Source organism: Nomascus leucogenys, chromosome 4 (genome assembly GCF_006542625.1).
Source record: "Nomascus leucogenys isolate Asia chromosome 4, Asia_NLE_v1, whole genome shotgun sequence".
Classification (NCBI taxonomy): domain Eukaryota; kingdom Metazoa; phylum Chordata; class Mammalia; order Primates; family Hylobatidae; genus Nomascus; species Nomascus leucogenys.
Window position 1 is genome coordinate 149,055,153 of NC_044384.1, and position 23,105 is coordinate 149,078,257.

General features: G+C 47.1%; 1 protein-coding gene across 2 annotated transcripts in view; it reads right to left on the minus strand.

Moving 5' to 3' along the window:
* The window catches only part of DLGAP2 (DLG associated protein 2), a 921,880-nt gene that overhangs the window by 396,901 nt on the left and 501,874 nt on the right, over positions 1–23,105 (minus strand). For both annotated transcript variants that reach the window (XM_030812421.1, XM_003271382.4), the window contains one exon: positions 10,098–10,130. In XM_030812421.1, coding sequence (XP_030668281.1) covers positions 10,098–10,130 — 33 coding nt within the window. The remainder of the gene's footprint in view (positions 1–10,097; positions 10,131–23,105) is intronic.

Consider the following 23,105-nt stretch of genomic DNA (forward strand, 5'->3'; position numbering starts at 1 on the left):
CCACAAAGCTGACTTAGCCTGAAAGTCTAAGACAAATAAAAGCTTCTTTGTCTTTGAAAATGTCTTGGCACCTGCCACGTCAGACTGAGACCCCAGGACAATGCTCACATTTCCCAGCGTGCAACATGAGGTTCACGATTAGGAAATGTTTTTACATTTTTAAAGAAACAAGTAGTAAGTTGAGATAATGTGGCTTCTGCAGAGACATGTAACTCTCAGGAAATCTAATAACCACTCAACATCTTTGTATTCCTGGAGCTCAGGAAGATGGTAAGAATTCTCTTAAGGATACTTGACTCTCAGCAGATCAACGGAAAGACATTAAATTGGGGGCATTTTATGCTTCTTGTGAGATGGCACGAATGATGTTCTAATTTTAAAACATAGTTCTTGCTTTGGAGATGGCAACACTCTAACATGGAAGACAGCTGTCAGACTCTCTCCCACATTCAATTTCTCTCTTTGGCCGATTTTTTCAATATTGCAAATGAGCTTATCAGGAATTACTGAGAATAATTCTAATATTTCTTTTCCTCAACATGCAATTGCATATATTTCCATCTCCCAAATAGGCTTCAAAATTCAACAATTAGGCATGTTTAGCAACAAGAAAATAGAGAGTATTTTCTCCAATCACACTAAACCCATGGCCTGATGTTTAAATTACCCAGTGACCAAAAATATAAAATATTTAGGTATTCCTGAGTCTATCATTGAGGTAAAATTGTTTCAGCACCAGAATACCTGAACCTCTGATCTTCGATATTATTTCTTAAAAAGAAAGAAATTTGCAAACTAGGGTGTATTTGTGAATTTTTTATCATTCTGCATAAATGGGTGATTGTCGCAGTCTCAGACACCAGATGGTATGTGCAATTCATCCCCGTTTCACTCTGTCTTATCATATTTCATAGCTGTGGCTTCACCTCTGATTCTAAATGCAGCACTTATATTGTAATAAGAACAGACATCCATTAAGCCAGCTTTATGCACTTGATTCAAAAACGCACGGCTATGAAATGCAGAGGACTAGGGTGGGTGTAATGGAGGAAAATCAGTCCCCTTGCCCAGAGTTCCCATAGAACCAGCACTGAGCTCAGCGTGGGACACACATTCTACTCCAACAGACATCTGCAGAGGAGAAAAAGCGAAGGGATGGCAAACGAAGTCCAACAGAGTTGCTAGGCAGGGGGCCAGTGACAGGGAGGACGTGGGGGTCTCATCAGGGAAAGGGTGTCTGAGCTGACCCTGGAGGTCTTTTTCTAGACCTAGTTATTTATTCATTAATTTTATTTTCAGTGGGAATTTCGCTCTGTCTCCCAGGCTGGAGTGCAGTGGCACAATCTCGGCTCGCTGCAACCTCCACCTCCTGGATTCAAGTGATTCTCAGCCTCCCAAGTAGCTGGGATTACAGGCGCCCACCACACCTGGCTAATTTTTGTATTTTTAGTAGAGATGCGGTTTCACCATGTTGGTCAGGCGGGTCTCAAGCTCCTGACCTCAAGTGATCCACCGCCTCGGCCTGCCAAAGTGCTGGGATTACAGGCATGAGCCACTGAGCCCAGACGACCTTTTTATTTTATTTATTTATTTAGAGATGAAGTCTTGCTCTGTTGCCCAGTCTGGAGTGCAGTGGCGCGATCTCGGCTCACTGCAAGCTCTGCCTCCTGGGTTCACGCCATTCTCCTGCCTCAGCCTCCCGAGTAGCTGGGACTACAGGTGCCTACCACCACGCCTGGCTAATTTTGTTTTTGTATTTTTAGTAGACACAGGATTTCACCATGTTAGTCAGGATGGTTTTCATCTCTTGACATTGTGATCCGCCCACCTAGGCCTCCCGATGTGCTGGGATTACAGGCGTGAGCCACTGCGCCCTTTTTATTTTTAATACAAACTATTACACATCCCCTCTCCCCACTGTGTGTGCAGCTTCTACTGGGATAATGCATTAATGAGCAAGCCATTCATTATCCTAGCAGAAGCTGCACACACGGTGGGGAGAGAGGACGGATTCCAAAGTATTCCTCGATAGCGTTCTCTTTGTTCATAAAATACACACACAAACACCTACACACACACTCGGTCTGCACTCAACACCTCCCTCTCCTGTCACTGTATCATGCTTTTATCCTAAAGCCTTCAACATCCCGGGTGCACCCACGGAGGTGTATGTCAGTGTGTGGTGGGTGACAACAGAGGGTGCATATTTCATATGTGGTCAAATAGTACTGGACAGACCAGTAGGGGCAAGATTATAAATGTGGAATTTATCCAACAGAGGAGGAACTGACAGGATTTAAGGAAGGAAATGATATGATCTGACTTATGCTTTGGTAATAGTTATTTATGGCTGGCCATAAAGACCAAGGTGATGGGGAGAGGGACTCTTGGAGCTTCTGAGGACCCTGGGAAGGGACAGCAGAGATGCCGCTTCCTGCTCCACACCTTCCCCCGTAGAGAGAGTATCACCCAGGTGAATCTGTGCTCATCTGGAAACCAGAAGGGTCCTGCTAATATTTCCAGTAAAAGCACAGCTGCTTGGGTAAGTGCTTCCTGAAATGCCACATAAGCCAAAAAAGGACTGAAGTCAAGCAAAAAATTAAACTTTGTAAACTTGGCAAGAACCCCCTCTGGCAGATAGTAGATAGCGTCCCTGTTGGGAATGCTGGGGCCAGGGAAACCCCTTTCAGAGTGTCTCTGCTTTTCCTGGGTGGGACCCACTCCCTTCAGTGAGGTTCTGTGTCCTTAGACAAGGGTGTCTCCTGTCAGAATTTTTCATTTGTTGGTTTCTCCTTGTAATTATTTTTTTCTTTGCATATCCTGAATCTATTATAAAGTAGATGGTTCTTATAGCTGCTTGGAGCAGATTCCCTTTATCATTGAACAATGATTTTATCTATAAAAATACGTGAGTCATCCTACCATGTGCTTTCTGTTGTCTGAGCCTTTTTCTCTCCCCTCCCCTACCTGTCTCCTCTTCTATTCACCTTTACATTAAATATTTTGTACTCTATTCACCCTCTTTATTGTCTCAGAAATTCTCAGACATTATTCCAACATCATCTGGCATCAGTATTGACTATAAAAAGTCTCCTGAAAATCAAGTACATTTGTCTGTATTCTCTCTGGCTTTATTGATTCTTTGTCTCCTATTCTGTGGTTTCACTTTAGAAGCTATGGGAGTGTCTGCACTTGTCTGGCTTCAGTCTTAGGAGTCTTTAGATCAAAGAGGCTCAAAACATTTCTTCAGTTCTAGGAAAATCTTGGCCTTTACTTCTTTAACTAATGCTGCTTCTCCTTTCTCCCCATTCTTTTTTAATTTCTCATTTAATTCCAGACATGTGTTTGTGTTTCTCAAGCCATCTTCCATGGACCTTAATTCCTCTATTTCCCTTCATATTTTTTATGCAAAGTTCTAGGTAATATCCTAACATCTAGTTTCCAGTTTGGCAACTCTCTTTTCAGCTCTGTCTAATCTACTTTATAATAATATATCCACATAGTGGTCAATTTAAACGACCCATCTTGTTTCCAGATATTCTGCTTGTTGTGAAGTCTTTCTTTCCTCATAATAGATAATTCTCACATTATGGTTCCTGTTTCTTTTGAAAGTCTAATAATTATAAATGTATGCAATATCTAGGCAAGTCTATTATTTCTAGGGCTTTGGTTATTCATTCTCCTGTTGTGTCTTCTTATTGCCTGTATTATTCCATTTTCACAGAGCTATGAAGAAATACTCGAGACTGGGTAATTTATTCTTAAAAAGAGGTTTAATGGACTCAGATTTCCACTTGGCTGGGGAGGCCTCACAATCATGGCAGAAGGCAAAGGAGGAGCAACAGCATGTCTTACATGGCAGCAGGCAAGAGAATGTGTGCAGGGGAACTTCCCTTTATAAAACCATCAGATCTCATGAGGCTTATTCACTATCATGAGAACAGCACGGGAAAGACTCACCCCCATGATTCAATTACGTCCCACCGGGTCCCTCCCGTGGCATGTGGGGATTATGGGAGCCACAATTCAAGATGAGATTTGGGTGGGGACACAGCCAAACCATATCACTTCCTTAAAGTTTATTTATATGGGTTATACTGTTTTCTGTATGTTTATCTGAAGTGGCTACTATTTTATAGTGAAGTCCTTTGACCCCTATGTTGTCAAGAATTCCGTGTAGATAGTTTGTGATTTTGATTCTCCCAGAGCCCTTAGGTTCTGACAGAATCATAACTGATTTTGGAACAACTTTCATATGAATGTCACCATGGGGTCCTTCTGCAACACACAGGTAATATAAATTCAGATCTCAGATCCATACCTGGAGGGGGCGTTTCTCGTTGGTAACTTTATATCCTACCCAGGGCCCTGGATGTGCAAAGAGCTTCCTCCACACTTTCTCAGGCATGTTTTTCCAGTTCTTTCTCACAAACGGGGAAGCTGGGTGAGTGTCTGGGTTTGATTCAAGAGTCTCAATTCCAGTGTTTCCACCACCCCTGCCTCACGGGGCACAGACCGCAATCCCAGCCCCATCCCAGGCCCCTTTCTGGGATTGCATCTCAGGAGCGACTGCAGCTGGAACTCGTGCTGATCCCCTGGTTGGAATTCCTTCTTAGTTCTTGGGGCTCGGGGGATCCCTTTTCTTTTGTTTTCATCCAAGCTCAACTATCCACTGAAATAAATTTTGTTACATATTGTACAGCATTTTATTTATTCTTAGTGGGCACAGGACAGGGGTCAACTCAGTCTTCCATCTGGTCTAAGAGAGGAGCAGTATTCTGTCTCTCACCCTAGAGACTGTTTTCTGATTTCCACTAAAACCCTAACCATGTTCAGGTCCCAGAAGACAGACTGGCTAGAGCTGAGTCTGTCTTCCTTCAAATATTAGTTGAACTTTTTAGTTCTTAAGCAACAATAATTACTAAAAACCACAAATAGCAATCAGAAAAGATCATTTTTATCCAAAGCGTTCAATTAAAAAGCTATGGTCTCAGAGAGACAGGGTGGCAGCTCTCTTGGAAAAGGTGGTGTCCTCCCTCTCCACAGAGAGCAGGGAACAGGGTTGGGGGTACTTTCTAAGCTCTTCAATATGCAATTTCAAGAAGCAACCCTACCATTTTTTCCCCAGAATTGTTAAGAGGTCTTAAACTGTCAAGACAGCACGTATTCAATTAAGGTTAAAAACCAAAAACCACTAAGGAGACTGCATTGTTTGGAGCCACTTGTGGGGAAAATCTTGAGTATCTTTTATTTAAAAAGCAAGAACTTAATGCTACTAACTGCAGGCAAACTTTCCCAATATCTTGATTATGAGTTATGAAGGGAGAAGAGGTAGCCTGGGTTCCTCCTAGTTGTGGTAAAATATAAGATTCTGTACGTCTTCCCAAAATTCTAAAATACAAGATTCTCTACGTCTTCCCAAAATTCTAAAATACAAGATTCTCTACGTCTTCCCAAAATTCTAAAATACAAGTTTCTGTACGTCTTCCCCAAATTCTAAAATATAAGATTCTGTACATCTTCCCAAAATTCCAAAATATAAGATTCTGTACGCCTTCCCAAAATTCTAAAATATAAGATTCTGTACGTCTTCTAAAAATTCCAAAATATAAGATTCTGTACATCTTCCCAAAATTCCAAAATATAAGATTCTGTACATCTTCCCAAAATTCTAAAATATAAAATTCTGTACGTCTTCCCAAAATTCCAACGGCAGCATACAGACTGTGTTTTCCAGTAACGAAAGTAAAAACAACAAAAATGAAAACAGATATAGAAAGAAAATATTTTACCTTAAACTACTTAGTTTTTTTTTAAGACTTGAATTTTGCTTTTAGCCTGGAATTCCTAAAACATTACCCAAATAATCCTATATATATTTCTGCCATCACGATCATCTATTGCTTCTTAAAGTTCCAATCTTAGGGCCTCAATTGCTAAAGAATCTTTCATGTTAATGTATCCCAACATTTTTGTAGCATTTTCTCACGCTACATTTATATAATAATATTAATAGCTTATTTTATTTCTTAGTTTTAATGGGGGCAAATAACACAGATCTAAGACACTGTTATTACATCGCTGTGGATTTCAAATACGTTCTCCCGGCCCCACCAGGCATCATTATCTGTCTTCCCACATTGGAAAATCTATCTGCTGTGGTGACAAATGAAGCCATAAAAATGTAAACCAACAGACAAATCCATGAGCTGACATCTGTGGCCCCACCCAATGTCCATAAATTTTCCTGTGTTCTAGTTGAAAAGCATGTAGTATCATGCATCTGTCAATAAAGTTTAAAAAGAATCATGTACTCTTATTTTCCTATATTAAATTGACAGATTATATCACACACGGATTTTTGCTATGTCAGGATAAACCAGCATGCCATCTTGTTGCTATATAGTAACTGATTACTGCCTTTATCTAAAAGGTAACAAGAATCACTATGAAAATGATACAAATTGAGACCGTCTTAGTATTAAATCGGCAAATTATTATGACAACTGAGATTGTTCTGAGTAAATTTATTATTATCAGGAGAGGTCTCTGCAAAGCAGAACACTGCAGAAACTGCATTCCTGTAAATGGCATCGAGACCCTCCTTAACGAAAATGCCACTCCATTTTCACTCCACGCTGCATTTCAAGGATTTAGAGTTGGGCTGTCTGCATATTCTTGGTAGGAACAAAGGTACCAATAAATAACAATCAATCTATTAAACATTTTTATCTCATGAAAAAATAGTCTCACAAGTTTCAAAACCTCGTAATACAGAACACGTAAGTAATTTGCATATTGAGATCCTGATCTACATTTTATAAATAATTAAAATTTTAAGTTTTCTGAAAAATAGGCCACACCATTATAGAGATTCCCCAACTGTAGAATTCTGAGGTCTCCGGCATCCTGTAAACTTTGTCCCTGGTCGCGTTTGACAGATATTATCATCTGAGACCAGGCTAATTATTCAATCTGTATCAACCTGTATCCAAAGAACTAGCTCTCACAGAAAGAATGAATCATAAAAATGCAAATAGGTGTTTCCCACATCACTGGCTTAGCCATGGAAGGCTGTTAACAGCTTTCTGACAAGAAAGTGAGACGCTAAATGAGGTGGTGGCTTAACCTTCTGGATGTAATGAGCGCTGCACACCCACATCCAAGCCACACACACTGCCGCCAGCCTCTGGCTGGTCATTTCTGTGCCACGACATTTATGAGTTAACTCACAGAAGCTGCCGAAGAAATTACCGAACAAAAAGGCTGATTTCAGATTCTACTCTCTGCGCCCAGCCCGCTCTCACTTAGACTAATTACTTAAATGATTTTAAAAATGTATGAATATTCATATGACAGCGCTTTGCAAAAACTGAAGCACAGCTGAGACCTCGCCACGAACCCTTCCTCCTCCCTGATCTGGGGCAACTGCACTTGTACATCTGAAACACGGGGCGGCTTCAGAGAATCGCGGCCCAGTGAGGAGGGGCAGGCCAGAGCAGCGAGCCGCACCCCACCCCCACCCTCGGCTGGAGAGCCCCCCGACTTCTGAGGGGCTCCCCACCGCACAGGCGGAGTCTTCTTATTTGGAGTCCAGTCTGTCTCACTTTAAAGATCTGGAAGCTGACCTGCCCTCCCAGTCTGTCTGGTTTTAAAGATCTGGAAGCTGACGTGTCCTCCCAGTCTGTCTGGTTTTAAAGGTCTGGAAGCTGACCCGCCCTCCCAGTCTCACTCACTTTAAATATCTGGAAGCAGACCTGTCCTCCCAGTCTGCCTGGTTTTAAAGATCTGGAAGCTGACCTGCCCTCCCAGTCTGTCTGGTTTTAAAGATCTGGAAGCTGACCTGCCCTCCCAGTCTGTCTGGTTTTAAAGATCTGGAAGCTGACCTGTCCTCCCAGTCTGTCTTGTTTTAAAGGTCTGGAAGCTGACCCGCCCTCCCAGTCTCACTCACTTTAAATATCTGGAAGCAGACCTGTCCTCCCAGTCTGCCTGGTTTTGAAGGTCTGGAAGCTGACCTGCCCTCCCAGTCTGTCTCGCTTTAAAGATCTGGAAGCTGACCTGCCCTCTGTGGCAGGAACAAACACATTTCTTCCCCTCCTCATGCCACTGTCACACATTTGCTGGGAGCCGACAGTGTCTGTGATGTGGAGGCCGATCAAAGGCAGGTGACCAGGGGAAGTGACCCTGGGATCATCCAGGACCACGCACTCTGGTCTGACGTCAGTGGTGCTGGGCCTCAGAGGTCACAGACCTAAGGCTGGAGTGCGGTGATGGAGCCAGCTCACCTCCCCGTGCTCTGGACAACTATGGTCACCTCAAGTCAGCCTGGGTGAGCCAAGGTCCTTTCTAGAGTCAATGCCATGACCTAGAACGTCCCCAGAATTCATCCAATATCCATCCCTGAGCCAGGACTCCGGGGTGATTTACCGGCCTTCATTCGCTCGAAACCCTCGCCTCCAAACATCACGGACTCTGACTTACTGGGAAAAAACTCTTCTTTTGTGACAGTACTAAGTGGCATGTGACAAAAAAACACACCCCAAATGGGCCACTGTCCTTGGCAGAGGCAGACATTTGTTATTAGAAACAAGTAGACGAAAAGCAAGATGCAATGTGTTCAAACCACTATTTACAAGGTTTTATATTTCACAGTTTCTCTCACACACTGAAAACTCTCGGTAAGGGGTTGGGGGAAAGAGAATGAAAAATGAACTCAAAGCATGATATGCTTTCCCTGGTGGGAACGGCAACGGAAGTTATAATGATCATAAATAATAAAGCTTTCAAACACCCAACAGACAGACTGCAGAATGTCATCATCCCCTGCAGCAGCCTTGGGGTCTCCAGGGGAAAGGACCTGTGGCTTCCCCATCACAGGCGGCCTCTGTCACACCCAGACCAGCATCCCAGGCTCCACCCGGGAACAGTCCCCACTCACCTGACTCTAAAACATCACATTACTTTTGACTCTGGAAACGTCAGGGGTCCAAAGTCTGATGTTTTGCATGAAAGTGAAGCTTAAGATTTAAAACTGTACAGTAACTGACTTTACCATGGATATATCTGTGCATTACATGCCTACTAAATGACTCAGGAAAAGGTTTTAAAACCTTGTCATACTTCCCTTAACCACCAAATGAGGGAATTAAGTGTTTGATAGAAGTTCCAAGTTAACCCTATACTGACTTGTTCATTTTTATGTTTTAAGTTGCGGGTAAGAGCCTTTCCAGTGGACACAATTGAGCTTCTGTGGCCCTGAGTATACAGAGGCCTTTAATATTCGGCCCTTAGAGTCACGCGTTGGGATCACCTCTCCCCGTGGGAACAGAGCTGGGCTGGGCTCTGACCCAAAGGCACATTCCTGGGGTTGGCTGTGTCCCGAGTTCCCCAAGGCTGACTCATTTTCTAGCCAATTTGCCTCTTTGTGCTGAAAGCAGACCTCGAAATCAAAGCCCCAGTTAATTCAGAGCCCCCATTAATAGGGGTCAGGTGCTTATCACATTTTCCTTATTCTTTCTAATTAGACCATTGAAAAATATTACATCAATGCTGGCTTTCACTAATTGCAAACAGTCAACAAATGACAGACTCAAGGGCCCTACTTTGCCACGTGCTTTAAACACACGAGACTTGCGCAGAAAGTTAAATAAGCAACACTGATGAACATCACTCACGGCCAGCAAAGGCCCCACACACTCTCAGGCTAAACCACCGGCAGTCGGGAACGGCTTCCCAGATCCGACTCAGCCTGCGGCTCATTGGCACCTTGGCGAATGCACTTAAAGCCAATAAGCCTCTATCAGCATCTGTTACCTCGCAGAAGCTGATGGAAATTTATCGATCCAGAACAAAAAAAATAAAGAAAATATTGCAATTTGATGGTAAAGCCAATTCTTCAGAGGCGAGCTGCTCAGTCCTAACACTTACCCTGCACTTTGCTTCAATTATTTTACTCACGTTCGTATCAAACAGCACACAGACCGCGTCCTCAACGTTCAAGGTTCTTTCTAACACGTTCCATGGCAGACTGTCGCCAGCCACAAACCTGTGAGCTGCGCGGACCCCTACCCACCACAGGCAGCATGTCAGGTACTCACCTTCCGGCTCCCCGCAGAGCGTGCACTGCGATTCTGAAAACAGAGACAGAGAGAAGCTGTTACACCCACGGGGTCTCAACCATGCAGTTAAAAAGATTCAGTATCGGCAACAACAAAACTACAACTTTAAGATGACGCCGCCTGACCACGCCAGAACCAGTGGACCCCTCCATAAACAAAGCCAGCTGTGACCTTGCATGCCAGCAACTTTTATTTCAAAAGCTACCCTTGGCAAATGTTTTACAGATTACATTTTTACTTTTGAGACTTTTTAAAAAAATTTTTTTAAATTTTACTAAGTTCTGGGATACATGTGCAGAACGTGCAGGTTACATAGGTATACATGTGCCATGGTGGTTTTCTGCACCCATCAATCCATCATCTAGGTTTTAAGCCCCACATGCAATAGGTATTTGTTCTAATGCTCTCCCTCCCGTCACCCCCCACCACCCCTCGACAGGCCCCAGTGTGTCATATTCCCCTCAATGTCCATGTGTTCTCATTGTTCAACTCCCACTTATGAATGAAAACATGCGGTGTTTGGTAATAACGACCTATCATATGCACACAGCAAATATACTTTCTTAATTATATATGGCTGAACACAAATTACTTAGATGAAATAAGAACGGTATATTTTATCCCAGTTTCAATATGGAAACCTTGACTTTAGCTACAGCTCTCTTACATCTCCTTTCAGGCACAAAAGTTATGAGCAAATGTGTATTATCTTTCAGGGAAACACTAAGATCCATGGGTACTGAGTCCCACTTAAGTAGGTCCCTCGGTGACTATGAACTTGGCTCTGCCTGCAGAACAGACACAGACACTGTGGGAGCGTGGCATTTACAGGTGATCCTCACACAAGGAAGCTGTAGCAAGTGCACAGACACACAAGCCCAAGGTCTTCATGGGAAAGAATTCAGACTTGGGGGCCGGGTAGGCCTGAGCTCAAAGCCAGCTTCCATCTACTTTCCTGAGAACATGCAGGCAGGTGACCCAACCCCCAGACCTGAACTAGTGTCAAGGACCCTGAGCCCACAAGGGTGGGAGGGGGAATGAGCATGTGCATCAGATATCAAGGCTGCAGGGATGGCGATGGCCTGCAGAGGCCTTCGGGAGAACACTGGCTCTTCCACGCCAACACTGGCCTGCAGAGGCCCTTGGGAGGACACAGGCTCTTCCACGCCAGCGCTGGCCTGCAGAGGCCCTCGGGAAGACACCGGCTCTTCCACGACAGCGCTGCCCTGCAGAGGCCCTCAGGAGGACACCGGCTCTTCCACGCCAGCGCTGGCCTGCAGAGGCCCTCTGGAAGACACCGGCTCTTCCACGCCAGCGCTGGCCTGCAGAGGCCCTGGGGAGGACACCGGCTCTTCCACATCAGCGCTGGCCTGCCGAAGCCCTCAGAAAGACAATGGCCCCTCCACAGCAGCCACAGAGGCACACACTCTGCCATCCCATTTGACAGCCCAGGGCCCACAGAGGAGATGCCACATGACGCCATCTGGCCTGAACCTTGAAGGACAAGCAGTATTTTAAATAGGAATCTGGGGAGGGAGCACAGACGTCCCAGGAAAGGCACGGACAAGGTGGACAGCAAGGGGACAGCAGCAGCAGCAGCATCTGCCGGGAAGGATGGGGCGGGGGATGGAGGGGCAGGCAGGGAGGTGAGCGGAGAGCATTCAGGAGGGAGTGGAACATTAAAAAGGGAGTTGAGGTGTTGCTCAAAATAAAAATTGGGAGGCAACAAGGGATTTTGAGGCACAGCCTCACAGGCTCTCATGGTTCCTTTGGAAGGTGACCTTGGTGGCTGGGCGGGGCGGGGACAGAGCCCACGTGGGAGCTGTGTGTGTGGCAGGTCGGGCTCTGTGGGTGAGCGGGAGAGGGTTGGTGGAAAGGAAAGAGCATGAATCGTCCTTTAAAACTGTGACTGACGGCTCTACCGAGCTCTCCCGACTTCGGGGAGACAGAGCCACATGCCGCGGGGTAGACACTTCTGACTCCACCTGCCTTCACGGGCGCCGGTGTAGGGGAGGGGAGAGAAGACGTCGGGGCCGCGGGGCAGGACCTGAAGGAGCAGCCGTCGGACAAAGGAGCCCTGGGCCCAGGGCCACACTGCTCTGTGTGAGAGGAATGGGGCAGGCCATGGTCCACGCACGGGGCCACCTCAATCCCAGCCACTACCATTCACAAAAGCTGTGGAGGGAGGCGGGGCTCCTGTCACCGAGGGGACACGGGGCAGCCAGCTCAGGCTTGGGCCATCCCATCGTTGCCATCACTGAAGCAGACCCTCAGCTTTAGTTAACCTGGAAACGCAGTCACCACCCCTTCACAAATTCTGCAGAAAGTGGGGAGCAGAGGGCCTCTCGCTTGGGAACAGAGGGCCCACAGTCAGTTTCCCCTCAGTTTCCAAGGTGAGACTCCCCTCGCGGGCATCTGATTGCAGGAGGTGCGGACGTGACTGTGTCCCTGAGCACACACACAGCACCCGGGCAGGATGAGAGGACACACACACATAGCACCCAGGCAGGAGAGGACACACACACACAGCACCCGAGCAGGATGAGAGGACACACACACAGCACCCGGGCAGGAGAGGACACACACACACAGCGCCCCGGGCAGGAGAGGACACACACACAGCACCCAGGCAGGATGAGAGGACACACACACAGCACCCGGGCAGGAGAGGACACACACACAGCACCCGGGCAGGAGAGGACACACACACAGCCCGGCAGGAGAGGACACACACAGCGCCCGGGCAGGATGAGAGGGCCAGGGAGTGAGGCCCACGGAGGAAAAGGCAGGAGCGGTCTTTGCGGGAGTGCAGTGAACTACATGGGCCAGGGAAGCTAAAATCCAAAAGTCAACAACTCTGCACACTCACTCGACCCCCGAAACCCAAAAGGGATTTTTCGTCTCGTCCTGAGAAGAGCTAAGGCAGGAAGTTCCCAGGAAAGACGCCATTGAGTCATACGGACAAAAAACTGCTTTGAAAGAGAGCACGAGGCTCTGAAAGCCTATTTTGGAATCGAGATGCGAGAAGCCGTCTTAGGCCACAGATCGTTATTTTCCCCAAATAAAAAGTCAGTGCTGCCAATTATCGCCCCCCACGGTAAGTTCATGACAGCCACTCCCAAACTAGAGGCTCCGAGGAGGCCCACGGCATAGGAGTCCGCTTCATCTTATTTAATCAACAAGTTCCTAAATGTAACCACTGAGACCTTGGCAGGACACTCAGGAACACGGAGTGAACACGTGTGTCAGGAACTGCAGGATCCACTCTGGCCTCCCACATGGAGGAGACCATAATGCCTTGATGGACCCATCGGAGGCCACATGACGGGGACAGAGCAGAGTCCTGGATGTGCCCGCGGTTCCCCCAGGGCAGGGCAGATGCCAGCTTCACCATGGTGCCTGTGGGAGGCACTGATTTCAGGGAAGGGAGAGGCAGACTGAGACCTGCAAGGGTGGGATCTGTGACCAGCCCTCAGTGCTGAGCCCACAGGAACACGGGGTTCAACTCGGCCCCCCTGGCCATGGCTGTCCCTACTCCATGCGCCCAGGAGGGACTGGAAGCCTCACGAGGCGGCTTACTCAAACATGGATCAGAGACTGTGGTCCCGCACCACTCGTCCACCGCGACCCAAAATGTGCGCCAAAACTGACGACAGATTCAAGGCTTTCCCCACAGAGTTCATCTTCATCACAGGTCACATATGTTTAAAATCACCCAGCAAGCTGAACACACAGCAAGCTTACTAACAGCAGCATGCACCCTTTCAATGAATTCTTCCCCAGGGAACACCCATTAAAAAATATTCACAACGTAGAGAAGAATTAACCGCAATACACTGTGGATTCATCATCATTAGTGCAGAGTCTCACTTAAATTAGGAGAAGACCACTCTGATCTATGCTAATTGACACAGATGGAGTAATCTGTCTCATGGTTTTGTGTAGCGGAACCTGAACCTCCACCACACGCGGCCCACTGAGAACCGGCTCATTCCCCAAGCTCCAGACGTGAACAGCAAACGCCCAGCCCAGTGTTTTCTGGCACAAGGTGCCTTATTTTAATCTCCTAGAAAAGAGGAAACTGCAGCATCTCCTGTGTAAATTCATAGAGCATTTTATCTATGGAGGCTACCCTAAATTTAGGCACATATTTTTGGAGAGGCAGCTTTGAGGTCTGTGAAGCCTAGTGCACGCTATCTCTGGCTTCTGCATGGACTCGGCCTCCGCAGCACCCGCCCTCCCTCCTGACACCAACCCGGGGAGGGGTGCACAGTAGCAGCCGAAGGAGTCGGGAGATAAAGGAGCCCTGGCAGCTCTCCTGGAGCCCCAGGAAGAAACGGCACACACGGGAACCACCCAGCTGCTGCAGCCATGTATGGTGGACACGGCCCGGGCCCTTGGCTGGAGGTCCTCAGGGCGAAGACAAGCTCAGCGTTGCTGGGGATGGGTACCACTTTCCCGAGGCTGGTTCCAACCTAGGCGTGAATGCAAAGAGCATCTGTGCTCCTTCTGCAGGAAGCCACGCGGGGACAGGCCTGGGCGTGGGCGGCATTTGCCGTAGGCTGGGCTGTGCAGGCAGCGGAGGGACAGCGGGAAGAGGGCCAGTGCTGGGAGGCTCGTGGGGGTGCCTAGATGCGAGGCCCAGCACTGGGCTGCTGTGACAATTGCACTAATTTGTTGCCTCCCCCGTCCTCTGTCCTCCTCTGCCTCCCTCCAGCTGCCACAGCGACTAAGAGACAGAGAGAGAAAACCGCCAACGTCTGTCCTCTTCCAAGTCTCCGAGCACACGACAGGATCCTTTGCTGTGCTCATCAAGAAAGGCTCCATGTCAGCACCCACCTGGAGGCACCGCGTCCAGCCACGCTTCAACAGGAGCTCTAGATGACAGCAGGCCTGCCAGGCCGCCATGGCCACTGCCCAGCCATGACACCCGGCGGCCTCGCTGGCACTTCTCACACAGCAGAGAGCATGAAACTATGACCCTTTGTCAAGATTATGTGAAAAGGCCCTCACTCGTGCAAGCAATTGATATAACACGACCGTGGGACACCAGGACGCAGGACATGACTGTGAGACAACACAACACACCATGTGACACAACCACCATGTAACATTGTGATGATGTGACTGTGACACCGTGACCCAGGACAACACAACACACCCATGTGACACCACAGTGTGATATGATGTGACTGTGACATGACTGTGACACCATGACCCAGGAGAACACAACACACCCACCTGACAACACCACAGTGTGCCACGGTGATGACGTGACTGTGACACTGTGACCCAGGACAACACAACACACCCACGTGACAACACCACTGTGTGCCATGGTGATGACGTGACTGTGACACCATGACCCAGGAGAACACAACACACCCACATGACAACACCACACTGTGACATGGTGATGACGTGACTGTGACACTGTGACCCAGGACAACACAACACACCCACGTGACAACACCACTGTGTGCCACGGTGATGATGTGACTGTGATACCATGACCCAGGACAACACAACACACCCATGTGACAACACCACAGTGTGCCACGGTGATGATGTGACTGTGATACCATGACCGAGGACAACACAACACACCCATGTGACAATACCACAGTGTAACAACTGTGACATGACATGACTGTGACACCATGACACGGGACAACATGACTGTGGGAAAACAGGCTCACGTGACAACACAATACTGTGACGTGGCCATAGGACACATGACCCTAAGACAACATAATGGGAGAATATGCAACACACCTACAGGACACGGCCGTGCAACAGTGTGATGATGTGACGTGACTATGGGACACCACGACCCTAGCACAAGATAACAACGTGATGGTATGACAATGACTATATGACAACATGGCCACATGGCTGTATGACACGATGACCTGACTCCACGATCACGACTGCATTCCAACATGACCTGACACAGAGGCCAAAAACTCCACTCATCATCAACTGAGTGATGCTTCAATAACTTATACTTCAGCCCGGCACCGTGGCTTGCACTTATAATCCCAGCACTCTGGGAGGTCGAGGTGGGATCACCTAGGCCTGGGAATTTGAGGCTGCAGTGAGCCAAAATACACCAGTGCACTCCAGCCTGGGGGACAGAGAGAGACCCTGTCACAAAAATAAATCAACAAATATAATTTGTGGATGCTATTGAATCTTATCTGCTCAAATGGAAAAGTATCCAACATTAAAAACAGAAAGAGCAAAAGGTAAAACACTATCTCATTTTTAAAAATATTTTTGGATGTGTATTCTTTAATACTGACTTAATATTCATAGAAAACCTACCTTGTGTCAGGTACTATGCTAGGAGATAGTCATTGATAATATTCTAATAACACTAGTCATGTATATTTATAAATGCTAAGTAAAAGCCCAGGATGACAGTAAATTTTTAGAAGTTATTTCTCAGGGAGAAACTGTGGTAACAATATTGCTGGTTGCACGGGTTATGGAAAGGAGACAAGAATTCAAAGTAACATTCTCGTGAACATGGGTTAATTTCTAATTTGAAAACCGATGTTTAAACTGCAGATAGTTGATGTATAAAGAAAAAATACCCGTAGCACAAAGCCAACCCCTAAATACTCACCCAGACTTCACCACTGTGCCACGTACCCAGGTCACAGAACTGTGCTTGTATCCCTTAAATTTGTACAAGTGAAGACAACACAACAGAGCTGCCTAACGACACGTTTCTCAGAGCGTCACCCCGTTGTTACCTGCTGCCTGACTGTAATCAGGAAGCACGCCGACATAAGTGTGCTCCAATGTTAACTAATAAATCGTGTGTAGGATAGTTCCTTCAATTACTTAATTGCATTCAAATTCAAGTCTCATTCAGTTTTTTTTAGTGAAGTGAAACAACGTGACGGCAAACCCAGGAGTGACTGGCTTTAATAAAGCAATGAACCGTAGGAACAACCTTGAAAGTCAGATGCACAGACAGGGAGGGAACGCGTCTTCTCTCTGCCTGAAGCTATTACTTCCGGTCCGAGATAACTACCTGCTCGGGATCCTCATGTGAGCACCAGACGGACGCACGGAGGCTCAGCTATCCTTGGAGAAGACATTCATTCACTCCCTTCTTCCTTCAGTGAACATGACTGAACATGTACCACAGTCCTAGTGTTGCTCCACGTGCTGGGGGCGGCTGCGATCAACACAGGATGTCTCCGGCTCCCAGAGCTTTCACTGTGGAGCCCCTGACCCCCACAGCTGTGGCAGGACGACGTGCACGGTCCCAGCACTGTAACTGCTCTGGAGACAAACTGTGAGCTCACGGCTCAGCCTCTCTGCTCGCCACTGTCACGTCCTGAAATGCCATATCTGACTTTGGGGTGTTTCTGGGGAGCAGATTTATTTTTAGAGTAAGTTTAGCCTAAGAAAGACTGCTGGGCACGGTGGCTCACGCCTGTAATCCCAGCACTGTGGGAGGCCGATGCAGGCGATCACAACGTCAGGAGTTCAAGATCAGCCTGGCCAATATGGGGAAACCCGATCTCTACTAAAAATACAAAAATTAGCCGAGTATGGCAGCGTGCACCTGTAGTCCCAGCTACTCAGGAGGCTGAGGCAGAAGAATCACTTGAACCTGGGAGGCAGAGGTTGCAGTGAGCCGAGATCGCACCACTGCACTCTAGCCAAGGTGACAGAGCAAGACTCTGCCTCAAAAAAAAAAAAAAAAAAAAAAAAAAAAACAAAAGACAGGAAAGTTAAATAACTTATTAAAATCTCTAAGGAAAAACAAGGTCTCAGTATTATTCAACCCAAATATGTGCTCATTGCCTAATGGATGTGCACCCAGGGTTAAAAACTAGCTAAAAAAGAAATGGCCCACCCCTGAGTAATCAATACTTTATTTTTATATCCTTTTAATCTATGAAACTCAATGCTGCTCATGACTCCAATCTCACCAGCTCCATGACAGCTGTGTGTGAATAATCAGCTTGTTTATGTCTTTCATTCAGTTCAGGAAAAATATGCCCAAAGAAATGAAGTGATTTGCCTGCGGTCACTCACTCAGTCATATAAGGAATTATTCTAGTTTCGTTTTTAACAATTTTCAAAATATTTCATCAAGCAAAAGATTGTTCAGTGCAATCTCTTTCCTAGCTTTTTATGTGCAGAAGAGAAATACCTAAGAGCAGAGAAATAGAAGAAAGTTGTATTTAGGCCTCAGTAGTTAAGAAACACCTGAAGAAATCACATCAGGAAGTACATGGGAAGCACGCTGACGGTGAACTCCACTCACGGGCAAATGAGGGGCCCTGAGACGCTCGCTCATGCAGGCTGAGACCTTCCCGCGGGACCCAGAGACAGGCCCAGTGGCCCATTTCTGAGTCTGCCATTCTGCTCCTGAAATGCGCTCCCAATGCTAAGAGTTCTGAGCCTGTGGAGTTCCTGCCATTCTCTTCTCTCCAGCAACAAAGCAGGCAAGGGTAGAGTGGAGCTTTCTCATTAATCCAGCCACCCTCCCAGGGGTGGTGTGCAGGACACTCGTGTTCAACTCCATTTCTGGTATTCTCAGCCTCTGTCCCAGCTTAGTCTCTTCAATGTCACAGCAGCATAAAGGGCCTCTCTCCCAAACATGGGATGGCCCCGGGGTCCTGCTCTCACATTGTGGCTTAGCTCAGCCTTCACAGCCTCTCTGGGAAATTCATCCAGTGTCAAGGTTTTCACCTCCACTTATTTATGCCAAAGGTGTCCTCAAGCTTCAGAGGCATAGAGCCAAATACCTGGTGACTGTGCAGGTCCCATCTCCGTCACTCCATTGAAGACATCACTTCCCACACTCCGGACCCAGAAGCCTCCTCCATTCACCTTTCTCTGCACATTCAACCTCACCGTCCACTTCCACCTACAGGGCATCTGCCACTCCCTCTCTGCTATGCCCAGTCCTCTTCACAGGTGCCCTGAGCTCAGCCATTACCCAGGCTGGCACCACCTCCCACACTGATCTCAAAGGTCTTGCCAGCCACCAATGTGGGCCATCACTCCTAGACTGATCTCAAAGGTCTTGCCAGCCACCAATGTGGGCCACCACTCCCACACTGATCTCAAAGGTCTTCCCGGCCACCGAAATGGAGCATCACTTCTACACTGACCTCAAAGGTCTTGCCAGCCACCAATGTGGGCCATCACTCCCACACTGATCTCAAAGGTCTTGCCAGCCACCGAAATGGACCATCACTCCCACACTGATCTCAAGGGTCTTGCCAGCCACCGACGTGGACCTTCACTCCCACACTGATCTCAAAGGTCTTCCCGGCCACCAACGTGGACCATCACTCCCACACTGATCTCAAAGGTCTTCCCGCCACCGACGTGGACCATCACTCCCACACTGATCTCAAGGGTCTTGCCAGCCACCGACGTGGACCATTGCTCCCACACTGATCTCAAAGGTCTTGCCAGCCACCAATGTGGGCCATCACTCCCACACTGATCTCAAAGGTCTTCCTAGCCACCAACGTAGACCATCACTCCCACACTGATCTCAAAGGTCTTCCCGGCCACCAAGTAGACCATCACTCCCACACTGATCTCAAAGGTCTTCCTAGCCACCAACGTGGACCATCACTCCCGCACTGATCTCAAAGGTCTTCCCGGCCACCAACGTGGACCATCACTCCCACACTGATCTCAAAGGTCTTCCCGGCCACCAACGTGGACCATCACTCCCACACTGATCTCAAAGGCCTTCCCGGCCACCCACATGGACCATCACTCCCACACTGATCTCAAAGGCCTTCCTAGCCACCAACGTGGACCATCACTCCCACACTGATCTCAAAGGTCTTCCCGGCCACCGACACGGACCATCACTCCTACACTGATCTCAAAGGCCTTCCCGGCCACCGACACGGACCATCACTCCCACACTGATCTCAAAGGTCTTCCTAGCCACCAAGTGGACCATTACTCCCGCACTGATCTCAAAGTTCTTCCCGGCTACCGACGTGGACCATCACTCCCACACTGATCTCAAAGATCTTGCCAGCCACCAACGTGGGCCATCAGACTCACATAAACATCTGCACTGGTGTCAGGGCATGTCCCTTGCATGGCGATGCCACACATCCCCAGTGGTTCATGCTCAACCTCCAGGAGTCCTTCAATTACAAATCCTTCTAATTCCATCTTCATCACATGAAAGCAGGTGCAATGGTCTTCACTAAACTTGGGTGGTAGGTTTAGAATTTCCTAGTAGTGTCTTAAGCATTGTGCATCTCAATAAAAACCCAGTATTTAATTTTTCAACCTGACGCAGAAGACCTTAATGAATTCCCAAATCCCATGGCTTTGTGCTGCTCCCCTCAGTGAGAGGAGGCTAAGGAGACACACTGAGGAGAAGGTCCCTGCGCTCTCAGCAGCCGCGGATGGCAGGAGGCCCTGGTTGAGGGAAGGATGCCCAGTGGGAGATGGGAAAGCGGTTAGTGCCTCCAAAAGCACCATCACTTTAAATTCACATTCCTAAATAGAACTGTGAATAGTGGGAGATTCGTTTATATATGCCCAGACTGACTGCAAGTTTCTAGAACTCTACCATTTTGTGGTTACGTTCTCGCCTTAATTTATTACTTTTGTCTGGGCCAATTACCCACATCTTGAATATTAAATTGACCAAGTGCTATGGAGTAATTACAAAACATTCAGAAGACACCTATGGGAATCTTATTCATGACACGTTTAAGATATTTAGAAACCAAATGGCTTCATTTGAATTAAAAGGTAGACACTGATAGTACATAAATAGCAGGAACAAACATCAACATGAAATTTGAGTGCAGAAGTGGAAAGAGTTCTTCCTTAAAAGATGCATTTCCTAAATGCTGAGGCCTTCCCTGCTTGTCAGGCATAGGAGGCACCTCTGTCCTCCCCAGGGCGGTCACACTGGGACCACCCACCCTCGGTGCCCAGCCACACCAGGGTCCCGCACACCTCGGGGTCTCCATGTGTGCCACTGTGCACAAAGTGTGTCTGCCTCTGCCCTTTTTTTCCTGGAAAACTGTTCTTCATTGCTTTTTTAGAAGTGATTTATTCCTAACAGCTTTATTCAGATATCATTCACACACCATATGATTCACCCACTGAAAGCGTACAGCTCAATAGCATACTCACAGAGCTGTGCAGCCATCCCCACAATCAATTGCAGACCTTTCGTCACTCCAAAAATAAATCCATGCCCTTCGGCAGCCAACCCTCATTTCTCTGCCCCCAGCCCCAGGCCACCACTAATCTACTTTCTGCATAGCTTTGCCTGTCCTGAACACTGCATATAAATGGAACCCTATCTATGGTTTTCATGACTGGCTTCTTTCACGTAGAAAATGTTTCTGACGTTCGCCTGTGTCGCAGCACGCATCGGTGCTCCATTCCTTTATTGCTAGAGAAGATTCCATTGCATGGATGAACCAAAGCATATTTATCCACCCCTCCGTTTCCAGATACTTGACCTGGGTTGTTTCTATCTTTGAGTATCATGAATAACGCCTCTGTAAGCAATCAGGTATGAGTTTTTTTTAGTGGACATATGTTTCATTTCTCTTGGGTATGTACCAAGAAATGGGATTTATGGTCATATGGCAACTCTATGTTTAAACTTCTGAGGAAATGCCAGGTGGTTTTCCAAAGAGGCTGCACGATTTTCTATTCCCATTGGTCATGTACGAAGGTCCCAATTTCTCCAGAATTTTGCCAACATTTACGATTGTCTGTCTCTGCCATTACAGCCATCCTAACACATGGGCAATGGTGTCTTTTTGTATTTTGATTTCCATTTCCCGGCTGGCCAATGATGTCCAGTGTCTTTTCACACCTTCAGTGGGTGAACTGCCTGTTCACACCCTCTGCCCACCCCGTTCTCTGCTTAGTTGTCTTTTTATGTGTTGTAGGAGTTCTTCTAAATATAAACCTATTTTACACATACGCTTTGCAAACATTTTACCTAATTACATGAGTTTCCTTCTTTGATGGTAACCTCTGAAACACAAAAAACTTAATTTTGTTAAAGCTCAACTGGTTTATTTTTTTTCTTTTGTTGCTTGTACTTTGCGCTTTGGGTATCATCTCTAAGAAACCACCGCTTAATCTAAGATCACAAAGACACATGTCCATGCGCTTTTATAATTTTATCTCTTGCCTTTAGGTCTTTGACCCATTGTGAGTTAGTGTTGTGTATGGAGTGGGTGGGGCTGGATTTGGAGTGTCTGCCTGTGGGTGTCCAGTTGCCCCAGTACCATCTGTAGAAATTCTACTCATTCTTTAGATTTGTTGTAAATATCGACCCTTTGGGGAGGCAGCCTCAACCCCTCCATCGTGAACTAATTGCCCCTTCCTCTGTTTCTATGGCACCTCTTTTACAAAACTTTAATCTCATTATAATATAATATTTCGCCTTTCCTCCTCAGGAGCTCAAATCTCTATATTCATACAGCGTTTGACACATATGCTCAGTCAATAGTGCATGCTTTTGAGAAAAAATGGTCTACGATGTATTAGTCATTCAACAATTATTTATTAAGCACCTCCACAGTGTGAGAGAGTCTATGCCAGGCACTAGGGTGCAAAATGAAGTTGTCTAAGGAGACAGGTATGTGCACCTACAAATGCGCTCTAACCGTATCACACTAAGAGGCATTGAAGAGCCTCTGGCATGCACAGGAGCCCGCACCTGGGAGCATCTGACACTCACCATCCCTATGGTGGAGTGCAAAGGCTGGGAGCTGACACTCACCATCCCTACAGTGGAGTGCGGAGGCTGGGAGCTGGCACTCACCATCCCTATGGTGGAGTGCGGAGGCTGGGAGCTGGAAGGTAGATGAGGACACACAGCAGGGACTTGATCAGTTTCTTTAATAAGAGAACAGATGCTGAGGCACTGGACTTAATCATATGGATAGTGAGGTTACTCAGGGGCCTGAAGAAAAGGAGTTATATAAGTAA